Source organism: Pelobates fuscus, chromosome 2, assembly GCF_036172605.1.
Source record: "Pelobates fuscus isolate aPelFus1 chromosome 2, aPelFus1.pri, whole genome shotgun sequence".
Taxonomy (NCBI): Eukaryota; Metazoa; Chordata; class Amphibia; order Anura; family Pelobatidae; genus Pelobates; species Pelobates fuscus.
In genome coordinates, this window is record NC_086318.1 from 411,602,544 (window position 1) to 411,615,953 (window position 13,410).

At 36.2% G+C, this 13,410-nt stretch overlaps 1 protein-coding gene across 18 annotated transcripts in view; it reads right to left on the reverse strand.

Annotated features, from left to right (window-relative positions):
* Window positions 1-12,507, reverse strand: part of NRXN1 (neurexin 1) — a 1,100,495-nt gene extending 1,087,988 nt beyond the window's left edge. For all 18 annotated transcript variants that reach the window (XM_063443956.1, XM_063443955.1, XM_063443963.1 and 15 more), the window contains exons 1-2: window positions 12,337-12,507; window positions 8,414-9,704 (exon numbers count right to left, since the gene is read on the reverse strand). In XM_063443956.1, coding sequence (XP_063300026.1) covers window positions 8,414-9,137 — 724 coding nt within the window. In that variant the 5' untranslated portion in view covers window positions 9,138-9,704; window positions 12,337-12,507. The remainder of the gene's footprint in view (window positions 1-8,413; window positions 9,705-12,336) is intronic.
* Between the last annotated feature and the right edge of the window lie 903 nt (window positions 12,508-13,410).

The following is a 13,410-nucleotide window of genomic DNA, read 5'->3' on the forward strand; positions in this document are numbered from 1 at the left end:
AACCAGGAAAGGTACCATCAGATTACTGTGGTTTCCAAGTACGTCCTGGGCATGTTACTTTTGCCCAACATACAAAATAACAAACTCTTATACATATGTGTGTCTGTGTGTGCTTGTGTTTGTAGCTTTGTTTGTAGCCACATGATTGAAATAAAAGTAAATGTCATCACTCAAAGAAGCTGGTTAAGGCAGAGCCCTTATACGTGTTAAAGATTTTTAAGAAAATATTGCATTATGATGGACTTTGGTCTTAGCAAGGCTACTTACAAAGACCACTGCCATTTAGAGACATGGTTGTGTAAGTGTATGACATTGAATCTAAATATGAATATGACAGCAGGAATAACATGTAGTTCCGCTGACACTACAGAAAGGGTTACTAATACTTTTGCTTTAACTCAATTATTGATGTGCAAATGATATGCACAGCATGCGCCCATTAATAATTGGGTTAATAAATGCGACGGCACTTGCTTCCTAAGCCTTTCTCTCTTTCCTCAACATTTATCACTGTGTCACTTCCTCCACTTTTCACAGCTGTTGTAAAATTTAACCTACAACGATGTTCCATTTCAGACAGATTTTTTTTTTCTTTTTTTTTATTGGTGGTCCATCACAGCTGTTTAGCAGTGAGTTTGTATAACACTTGATGTGATTTTTATTATTCCAGCTTGTTTATCTAGTCCTACAGCTTTCCAGCTGCTAATTTGTAATGCAGTGCAAATAACAAGGGGACGTGCAGCTTTAGCTAGTCAGTCAGCACAAGGGTATTTTTGTCCTATAATCTATTCTTATAAGGTATTTTTTCAAATGTTAATGAGACACACAAAGGTGAAGTGTGAGGCTTATTCACATATTATTTTTTTCTGTCCTGTGAGCAGTACTTCAGAATGCAATAATTCAAAAAGTTTATATTTAAAGGGAAAATAGAAGGGAAAAGTTGTCCCCGTAAACTTACTTTTTAAGTTTTCATAATCTTTAAAATTTCCCCACATTTTCAGAATTATATTTTTAATCTGCCAGAATGCATTACCCTAAACAAAATAACATTGTATGGTTATGCATTGTCTCCCATTCAGCTGTCTAAGTATTTGTCAGGCTAAAAAGGTGCTGTCGGCGCCCACAATGCCAATTATACTCCTTCACTTCCAGGGGCTGTGCTGTGAGTCTGCCTGCACCACGCTGCTACCTACTCACTTTGGAAGGGATGCACTATGAGTTAGGCAGGGATCAATGCTGTATGTACTTACCTTCGGCACAACTCTAACTTGTGATGGGTTCTGATTTTAACAGTGTGATCAGTCAGTGCTTATTCCACAGTATACAACCAATAACCAACTTTTATATACTTGACTTTTGTATTAAATGTTGGAATAGTGTATATGTGGCAATTACTCCCCAAGCACTAATCTAAACATATATGTAGGAAGTATCTTATGTTTTGGGGTTACAGCATTTCTAAAATATTTTTTATATGTTTTTATTTTTATATATATTTATTTGAATAGATTTATATTGCTACATAATGCATGTGTTGGAGTTAAGTAAAATACTTTTCCTTGGTTCAAAGAGGAAGTTGAAGAAAAGAAATGGAAGGTGTGGATCCAAGAGCCCCCCACCTATATCGAGGGGAAGCACCAGTGAGCACTATATATTCCCACATTCATGTTCAATTAATATCAGCTTGAGTGACTTTTTAGAACAGTATCATGCTGTGTGCTGTTTTTATTTATTGTTTAATATTTTTATTTTAGAGAAGCTATAACCTCAACAAGATACATCCTACTTACGCTATAGTGCTTTGACAGCTGATTAGAAAATGATTCCCGTTGTGACATCAATGAGTAGGATTTTAGAGTCTGTGCACAGCAGATTATGAAGATCATCAAGAAAATACAATGGAAAGAAAAAAAGGTTTGCTGATACATCTCCCTAGCAATATAGCCACTACAATATAATATAGTGGTTACGGTGCTTGGAGTGTGCCTTTAATCCAAGGAAGGCAGAGGGTTGTGCGTTTACTGGCAACCAAATTGTCATGAAGATGTTTATGAACATATGTTACCAATATAAGAATAAAAACCATAAGCAGAATTAAAAAAAACTCTATGATAAAATGTGGAGCAATGGGAATTTCTTTATGGAGTACGAAGAAGAAGCACCAGTTCCTAGTTCTGATACATTTGTTTGATAAAAGGAACTGCATGAGTACTTCACTGCTAGCTGAAGCATTTCTAATTATTGGAAGAATCAAAGCTAGCTGTGACATTAATTTAAAATATTCTGATAACAAGAGCTACTTCAGTGCATCTCTTCCCAGTGGTAAGTAGTGTTGAGCCTGGTTGCGTTAGTAGACTCACTGCAACTTGTCAAGGGCACGGCATGTGCTCATCTTTTGACACCTAGCTACGGAAGAGAAGATGGTAAAAAGCACCAGATTTCACACATAAGATTAAGTAACCTTACAGTATTTTACGTTTATTGATATCGAAAATAATGTAACAGTCTTTAAGTAGTAAGAAAGCTGTTTTTAAGCAGTTTTGTTTTATGTAAACCAATGGAACTGAAGTTAAAATTGATTGAAACTGGAAGCTATACCTCAGATTTATAAGTTTATTCCTGTCTAAAAATTTAAAAATGAAAGAAAAAGAAAATCTCAACCATAGGTTTTCCTCCATTTCCTTCCATACTTTCATCAAGCAATAAACGCTAAGATTCAATAATATTATTTACTTATATACATTTTTTCTAAGGATGTGTTTATGAACATGGGGAGATTTGCTTTTATAGATCCTGAATGAACCTGTAGAGTAGAAAATCCTTACAATTGTCTACCAAGAAATAAACATGTTCTTCATGATAGAGACTTTAATTCGTTCATTTTGAAGACATCATGGTTCTGAAAAAAACACGTCTCATCGTGTTCTTGCTTTTAAGTGTAATCAACACTTGCCCTTTCTGTAATAAATGGCTCGGAATAATTTCTTTAAAAGGGAAGAGTTTACTTTAAACTGAGGGATCCCATCCAAAAGTTAGATGGAGTCACCAAAACAGTGGTGGAACTACCTAGAAAGAGAGAGGAGCTATATGCAATTTACTGCTGATAGATGGGAGGATTGACCTAGAAGCCTGGAACTTAGGTGGAGGACACAAAGATATTAGGTCAGAGAAACTGATGTTTTTTTTTTAACATTAAATAACTTTTTGTCCATTACAATATTTTTAGATTTATTTATTTAGGTAACAATTACAGTGTAAATATACAAAATGGATTACACCAGAGGAATGTCATTTAGAAAAAGACTATGGAAATTAATATTCAAATTACATTTTATTTCCAGTGGCTTCTAAAAAGCATTTTTTTTTTGTGAGACAAAATGTCTGTAAAGTTAAAATAATATTGAGAATACATTACATGCTGTCTGACAGAAAATGAATGATAAAAGACGACAATTTGTGTATTATTTGTGCCTTATCTTTATAAAATTGTGTATATATATATATATATATACACAGCATTCTTTCTGTGTTATAGAGCCCAGAGTCAGTATAAACCATATCCATTATATCATAAGCATAGGGCTTTTTTTCTTGAGCTACAAAACAAAGCCAGATTAATGGCTTGGCTTGCGCTCCTTAGCCTGGTTGAGGTGATGCACTCAGTCTCCTGTGGGGGAGTGGGATTCAGAACACCATTTCAGCTAAAATCCCTGATGACTGATTTATGAACAAGCATTGTATCCGATCTTGAAAAAGGAAGAAACAATCCATTTTTTTGAGACAAGATAAGCCACTATGCTGTCAGTTAAGAAAAATTGAATCTCAGGCCAGTAACAGACATGTCCAGAATATTACTTCAAGGCTAAATGCATGACATTAGAAGACTACAATAATCATCTCCCAAGAATTAAGAGATTTACCCTACAGACTCGACTTTAAAATCCTTTGTATACATTGTCTATAAAACCTAAGTCAAATGGATGCTCTTAAAATAATCAATATTTTATTAACAAAATCCAAAAATCCTCTAGTGTGAAATGTATATAATTTTTCCAAATCACGACAGTTTTATAGGGATTAATCCTTAATGATTAGCATGCCTTAGGGTAAGCATCCCCACTAAATAGAAAATGGTTACAGCAATAAGGTCTATTAAATCCCAGTTCATCTCCATTTTGCTGTATTACAAATCAATGATTCACCAATACAGACATCTATATGCATCTAAAAAAAAATCAAATTCCTATACATGCACGGTGAGCTAGAGTTATTTGTACTGCGCTGTCTTTGAGTTTTTAGTCAAGAGGTTTTAAAAGAAGTAGTTATTAAAGTGTCGTTCACAGACTACTATTAGCCCTCAGGGCTTGGAAGCTACTCTTTGTGTCATTACAAAATGTGTGAAGAAAGGATGCTCTAGTACAGCCTCGAACCAGAAGCATTCTCTTATTTGGTGTTCACAACAACCAGGTAATGCTTCAAATGAATGCAAAGTCTTTATCAAAGTTAGTGTAAAGTAGTGTACCATAATATACCAAAATATACAGTTACTCTATTTGGGTTTACAGTGTGTGCACAAAAGACAACAAACACCTTAACATGCCTTAAAATACATGAAACTATGCATTTTAACTGGGCACGGGATATGCTTTCTTTGTCTATTTTCTTAATTTTAATAATTTACTATTAATCAGCATTTTCGAAAGTCTGTCTGTCTGCTTGTCTGCTTCTCTGTCTGTCTATCTACTATCTATCTATCCATCAATCTATCCATTCATCTCTGTGTCTGTCCATTTACTTTTCTATCTTTCTGTCCATCCATGGGTACACTCTCCTTTTATCTACCCATTTGTGTGTCTATCTGTATAACCATCCGTGTGTGACTATTGCTTTCTCTAGATCAAAATGTTTTAACAGTTTAACGAGAAATAAGTAAAATGCCATTTTTGTCTTGTGTCTGACGAAGTTGACAAGTCCACCTACTCTAATTCCATTTTACTTTTACTTCACTTCTATTTTTAACACTAAAAATCAAAAAATACATACAATTATCCTATTCCAAGTCCTATTCCAAGTAACTTGACATTTTCTCAAGTGGGTCAAAAAAATAAATTTGTTACGTTCCGGCAGTTAACTATAAATATGGGACTAATATTAAAAATCGTGACATCATATCATCACACTGAAAAATAGCTATCGAATACATTTTATAAATTCTTAAAATTCCTAGGCCTACTTGTAACCGTAAAAAAATCTCATACAACATACAACATGGCCCTGCTTAAATGGAATAATCCACATGACAATCTTAATAATAAGTAAAATAAATAAATAAAATATCCACATTTCTAAAAAAACAAACAATATATTTTAATGATAAGATTACATTCACAAAGAGTGATTATTAATTTGGTTTACACTAAAATGTTGTATAAGATATGATATGCCTGTCTACCTGGGCTTGACAAATAATTTTGTGAGTTGGAATTTGGCTTATCTTAACATATCTTTATAAACTTCCTCTCCCCTTTTTAATGTGACAAAGTATTGTTTCCTGCTTTTGTTTGGTGGCATCATTTTTCACAGCTAACTCAAGTAATTACACACACAGACGCACACATGCACACCAACACATGCGCACACATACCAATTCCAAATACAATATAAAACAGAAAAAGTTACTCCTAGAAAACAATTAGGTTAACTCTGTTATAAATTCTGTTTAACTGTCCTATTTTCTATCCTACCAACTAAATCATAAATACATGCTATTATATTTTCCTTAAATATGCAATTCAAATAGTTTAAACCATATGTTTGTTCTTCTGTTCACTGAAATGAATGTCATTAGATTTGTATCTTGAACATAGGGGTGAGACCACATGCTACAGCGTGTGACTCTTCACACATATATTAATCATGCATAGCCCCAAAACACATCTGCACGTGTATTACAATTTATAACAGACAGCTTCTAACCATTACATATATTTATTAAAATATTATTATAATGAACTATGAACTTCTAACAATGTCAATTATATCATTCACTTAATATTGGAGTATCATTAGTTATTATTGGTCATACAAGGCAGAAAGCATGCTTGATAATTTCAGAGTCAACATGTTACATACATTCTCCACAGTACATCCTCAAAATACAGGCAACATAAAGTACATGGAATTTAGACATCCATTAATTGGGTGGGGATAAAAGAATACCTTAATTAATAATGTGATAATTTCTAGTGCATTTTCTTATATCACCTGATTGCCAGTCTCCTATAGTATTTGATATATATATATATATATATATATATATATATATATATATATATATATATATATATATATATATACACATGAAAAGGAAGTGTTCACATGTCTAGGAACTATAACCTATGACCTTCAATGCACATATAATGAAATAATATATGAGTCTTGAAGGACATTGAACATTGAAACAAATACAACTGTAATTGCAATATAAAAGCTAAAAGCAAGTGATTAACACCAATTAAAAGTCAGAAGGCACATATGAATAAGAATAATAAAACTACATTTTGAATAACAACGTATTTTGTTTGATATTCCCTTTCAACATGTAAATATATTGACTGATGTAGAACACAATCTTTTTAATGCTATTTGCTATTATTTCCTATATTAAATTATACTATATATTGTATACCAGTTTATATATAATCCGCATGTTTTGCCATGTTTAATTAACTCTCTATATATATTTAATGGGAAACCACTAAAGCTTTTCTAACATTATCATTGCATGCAGACAGAATGTGTGCCTAGCAGGACGATATATGCATGGATCTTTATATTTATTTAATGTCATACAAGGGATTGTTGTTCTACGATATCCCTGGAAATATAGAAAGTGTAGATTCACCTCCTAGTGGATAGAACACACTCTTAGTGGGTAATAGTGGACAGCAAAAACAATTACCCTTGCACTAAATGTATAGTAGATAAGGACTCCTCCAGGTCCTCAATAGATATGGGAAAAAAAATTGAATCTACAATACAATAATAACAGACATAGCATAATACTGTTGACTTATAAGAAAGAGTGGAAGTATAGATAGTAATTCACACTCACAAACCAAAATTGATTGTAGGCATATCTTATAAAGCGATGTAAATCTCAGGGTTGGTGGACCATCATAGGATACATAGAAGGGAATAAGAAAGCAAAATAGTGCAGGGTATCTTGGTAAAAAAATTACACTTTAATAATAAGGCACACTTACAATGTTGTAGTGGCAAACAGGCATATAAAATCAACCGGTCTCAGGATCAAGTGATGATTTTCAGGATCAAATCCTGAAACCGGATCCTGAGACCGGTTGATTTTATATGCCTGTTTGCCACTACAACATTGTAAGTGTGCCTTATTATTAAAGTGTAATTTTTTTACCAAGATACCCTGCACTATTTTGCTTTCTTATTCCCTTCTATGTATCCTATGATGGTCCACCAACCCTGAGATTTACATCGCTTTATAAGATATGCCTACAATCAATTTTGGTTTGTGAGTGTGAATTACTATCTATACTTCCACTCTTTCTTATAAGTCAACAGTATTATGCTATGTCTGTTATTATTGTATTGTAGATTACATTTTTTTCCGATATCCCTGGAAAGAATACTGCTATAACGAGATTCTAAATTGCAGATTTTAGTTTTTTTTTTTTTTTGTAAATGACTGATATGTATAATATAAATATGCATATATACCATATATACTATATATACATTATTTTATGCTATTTTTCTTTTTTTTTTTAGTTACACATGTGGAATTTAAAACTGTTATGCCTTAAATTCTACTTACCCATATTAAGAGTGATATATTTTGTAATATTTTGAACAGACCCTTTATAATGTCAAAGTGTACATTACGTTGTTAAGTATATTGTGATGAAGAACACTATGAATGACCCTGTGACCTTTTAATAAGCTCATTACCTTTCCATTTATGTGGAATGCTAATGAGGAGAATAATTTCTTCTGATACAACATGGCTGCTGAACCGCTTTCCTGGACTACTTGTTAGTAAAGCACGTGGTTGGATTTGGTCTATTTAAATTGTGTTTTTTTTTTTTTCATGTGTGTGTAATAAGCAGATACTATGAAACTGGAACTAAATTATTTTTAGGCCCAAATTTAGACAAGTTTACAATTTTTGTGCAAGACTTGTGGACAACTATATGTAAAGGTATTTCAAAAACACAAGTAAATCACGTAATAAAACGTAGAAAAAAAGGCAATAAGCACTAATAATTAGGGGCAGCAGCTGGGACAAATTATCTACAAGCATGCAGGTGTTATTCACTTGGTAACAGATACAATTCTTAATTTTTAACATCAAGGAGGACAAAATGTATTATTATCTTACCTTCACTGCAGTCTTTTCCCTGGAAACCAGTCTGGGAACAGTCACACATGGCTTCTTCATTCACTACTGAGCATATTCCTCCATTCAAGCACACGTTATCTTTGGCACATGGGTCTGTCTCATCCTCCATCTTAATTTCATTACTGGTTACAGGAGATGAGTCTGTGAAGTTAACTCGGATGTCCCTTATCCAGCCTTGAAAGGTATTGTGGTCCTTTACCGCTGGAAATGTTAACTTTAATGTTGAAGCGTGTAATTCGGGTGGGATCCCACCAATAAAAAGGTTGCTAAACACGGTCATATCTCTCCGTTTTGATTTCACCTCTACCCACTTACTCTCCTTGTCTAGAATCAATGTGGTGTTCTTGAAGTTTCTCTTGATTATTACAGAGTGCCATGTGTTGTCATTGACAGCAAGATCTGTCAGGAGAGAAGCTGGTTCAGCGCAGAAGATGGAAAAACTTAGCTTCAAGCGGCCTTCATATAGAATCAGCTCCAAGAAGTCACAGAAACCCTCGTCATCAAAGTAAATGACAAGTCCACTCGACCTTTTCGTTTTCATGTTAAAACTCATTTCACTTTCACAACATGCATTCCACTTAGGAAAGCGAGTCCACTGGCCTTCTGTTCCTGGGAATTCCAGGCCAAAGCCCATATCCACCATGCATCCAAAGATTAAGACCATCCAAATAATGAGGCCCCCTCGTTTAAGAACACTAGCCATGGTTAATGACTTAATGTCTTGAGGGTCCTTTAGATTGCGTTGATCTTCCAGATTGACTCTTTATTGTTAATCTATCCAAGTAATGTAATCTCTTATTTTATGCGTAAAAACTAAAATACTGGTACAATATAAGGTACCACCTAATTATATTTGGCTACAAACTACTTCAAGTAATATTGTGCTAGTGTTCCATGGTTAGGTACTGGAATAGTGGACCTCCCAAATAATTTCCGATACAATAACTCAACATAACACAGTTGTTACCATCCAAATTTGGGATATTTTTTTTTAAATGTATTTATTCAAGAGCTGAGTGAAAAAAATGATCTTCTGCTCAAACTAAAATTCCATGTTATGTTCAAATCATGGACATGATGCCATGACACTACGAAAGGTGACATGAATCATCACTCATGGTTCTCTGTTTCTCTCTCCAAGACAGACAGAAGATGATAAGCCGGCAGATAGAGGCACCTATTTGACATGGATAGCTTAACAGTTCCCGTCTTTTCTTTCCAAAATAATAATGAGATCCTATTCAGCTTCAGCCTTATACGACTCATCAATCTAAAACCAATTTAAATATAAATAAGTAAGATTATTGGAGTTTCCATAGGAAAAAAAAAAACATGAAATACTACAAATCATGTTAAACTGATGTAGTAAAGAATAACAATTTTTTTAGTTTAACATTTCATATGCAATTGTTTGCAGCACAAAATAGTTTATATTTAACCTGCATTAAGCCATAAGAGTGGGACATTGAAACGCAAGCATCTCAAATATAAAAACAAACAAGCAAACAGAGACAATTAAATAAAAGCTGTCGTCATTACAAAAATTCTGTCAATTTTATTTAATTTCATGGAATATAAACAAAGCTACCAATCACTTCCAATGTATTCAGAAACATGATGAGGGGGGTACCTATTGCAGCAAGTGCTCGCAAAAACATATACCAGTGTACCTCAACATTTTATTTAGCATGGTGAGGCAGGATGTGAATGATAACTGAAAAAAAATAGGTTATCAATGTTTCAGGTGTTATTTCTTTGGCTACTCTGCTTGTTTAGCCTCAGCATTTCAATGATCAATGCTACAGCAAAGAAAAATCCAATTTGGCTCATGCGCTCTGAGCTTACCCCACACTTCACTCTGCTCCCACCTGGCGTTTAACTATTTCTGCAGCCACAGGGGCTTCAAACGTACTGCATATTAAAGCACCTGCAATCCCTTGAGTAGCTAAAGGGTCAAAATCCACTCCTTGCTAATCATATTCCAATCATTAACATGAATGAGTCCAGGGCTATAAGCTTCGGTGGACATCAATACAGTACTGACATCTTTCATGTTCTCTACTGAGCACCTACCTGCAAAGATGGTGTAAAAAAATATATATATATATAAAAAAACACAGACTAAAACAATTAAATATCTGTTGTTGTGATTTCCTTTAAAAAAGCATAACTCGTGATTTAAAAAAAAAATCTATTTATCGGTTCTTACATTGCTTTGAATATATGATTGGTATATAAGTATATAGTGGATGCTCAGTTTTGCAAAGCATTTACCACTTCGTTGGCACTCACAGTGTTAATGAAGAGCCCAGCTAAATCCAGAAGAAGACAGGCTAGCAGTGTACTGCAGAAGGCGATGAACACATTAGGCTGCCATTGCAAGTCCTTGCATGCATTTCTTCCTCTTAATTTATAACCTAGACACGACAGCTCAATGTCTAATTAACACCTTTTTTACAAGCAGAAACTAGCTGTAATTTATTGCTCTGCATTGTGCGGCCGCTTCCATGGACATTGACTACCAACTACCAACAACATTGACCACCAGTGCAGTGCCATCCCTAACAGACCCATACAGCCACAGAATGCCACCACCGCCACCAAGCAAAGTTCTTGTACCCAGCATCAGTAGGTAAGCAGGCAATAAAGGCACCCTTTGCTTCTAACACAGAGAAGGACAACTAAAGGGAGCAGAGGATTTATTTCCAAACAGGCACCTGCTATATTGCATTTACATAGCATTGATCCACAGCTCTAAAACCTAATCCGTTGTGTTGTATAATCACTTTATGATTCCCTAGGGTCTTGATTAACCCTGTGCAGCACCTTTTAATATTTAAAAAAAAAAAATACACAGTGCATACATTGTTTAAAAAAATAAATAAATAGATAAATTAATACAGAACAGTTTCTAGCAAGTGTCTGAACATACATAGCAGGTAATTGCTGCTCCCTCCCTCTCTATTTAACATCATTTTCTCTTCAGACCAGCTTCATGGTATTAATAATATGCAAGCTAACATCCAGCCTGCCATCCTGAATTAAATATGGATCCAAGCTACATTTTCTCTATTTAAGACAGTATGGACAATTATTTTTTTTTCTTGGTATATTGACACCCCCAATAGGCTGTGATCAGAAGTCACAAGGCTTCACAACAATACAGTGTATTCGTATAATAGGCTGTTACAATTCTTCAGGGGGAATCCTTATTGTATATATAGTTCTGCTCTATGTGCGGGATGCCCAGGACTAACCACAAATTACAGGATAAAATGAAACACACCATAAACAGCCAAACAGATTTGCACTTTCATTTAAGAGCCTGGGAAGGGCATCATCAATCTCCTATCTCAATTTCATCATATTCTTGAATCAAATCCATCCCTGCTGTAATAATGATCGATTGGATACTTACAGAACCATGTCTGCAGTTAAAAACGGGCATCCTCAGTACCCCCCCCCCCCCCCCACACACACACACAAAATAACAATATTAGAACGAGACCAACAGAATCGAATGCTGCTTAGAATTATCTCTATGAAAGCTACACATCCAAGATTCGACTAATCCACCTACCCCTCCCAATTTTCCTTTTTTTTTTTTTGTTATTTCGTCGCATAGACATTACAGACCAACCTTCACATATTAAATATCACCCAGTACACCATCATCTGCCTACCTTGCCTTTCCTCTCCCCCTCCTTGAAATAATAAAGGGATGCTGGTATCCATAGCTAGGAACTTGCTACCTATATCATCACATCCGAGGTACCTGTTCAGATATGCTGAACGCACCCATCCTCTCTTACATCCACAGACATGTACCCAGATACAATGTATCTACCTCCTGCTCTCTCCCACAGGATCAGCAAATACAAACAGGGATTGGGCTCAGTTACCTGTGTCGGTTCAATCCCTATCCTCGGAATAAGATGCTTTGTAAGAAGTCACAGGGAAAATAAAAAGAATAAAAAGAAGAATTGCCCAGTTGTTAGGATAAGGCGAGTGCTCTGCCTTTTCAGTGTCTGTAGGCTGAAGCTCCTGTCTCCAGGAGTGAGGAGGAGCTCGCTGTGGGAGGACTCACATGACGACTGCCACTGTCCGTCTGCAGACCGAGGCGGGGTTTGCTGCCTGGATTCTGCAGCACCATGGACAGCGCCAGTGTCGCTGCTAAACTTGGTTCCCTGGAAGGATGTGATAGCACATCTCTCGGGAACGCGCACACAGGCTGGATGCGAGGCTGTGCGAGGATGTGAGGAGAGAGTAGGGAGGCTGAGTGTAAATGTGAGGAGGGAGTAGGGAGGCTGAGTGTGAATGTGAGGAGGGAGTAGGAAGCTGAGTGTAAATGTGAGGAGGGAGTAGGGAGGCTGAGTGTGAATGTGAGGAGGGAGTCTGAGTGTGAATGTAAGGAGGGAGTAGGGAGGCTGAGTGTGAATGTGAGGAGGGAGTAAGGAGGCTGAGTGTGAATGGGAGGAGGGAGTAGGGAGGCTAAGTATGGATGTGAGGAGGGAGGGAGGCTGAGTGTGGATGTGTGGACCTGTATGAGGAGGGAGGCTGAGTGTGAATGTAAGGAGGGAGTAGACAGGCTAAGTGTGAATGTGAGGAGGGAGTAGGGAGGCTGAGTGTGAATGTAAGGTGGGAGTAGGGAGGCTAAGTGTGAATGGGAGGAGGGAGTAGGGAGGCTAAGTATGGATGTGAGGAGGGAGGGAGGCTGAGTGTGGATGTGTGGACCTGTATGAGGAGGGAGGCTGAGTGTGACTGTGTGAGGCTGTGGGAGGAAAAAGGCTGAGTGTGGCTGTGGGAGGAGAGAGGCTGAGTGTGGCTGTGTGAGGCCGTGGGAGGAGAAAGGCTGAGTGTGGCTGTGTGAGGCTGTGAGAAGGGAGGCTGAGTATAGCTGTGTGTGGCTGAGTCTGGCTGTGAGAGGAGGCAGGCTGAGTTTGGCTATATGAGGAGATTGGAAGGAGGCGGAGTTT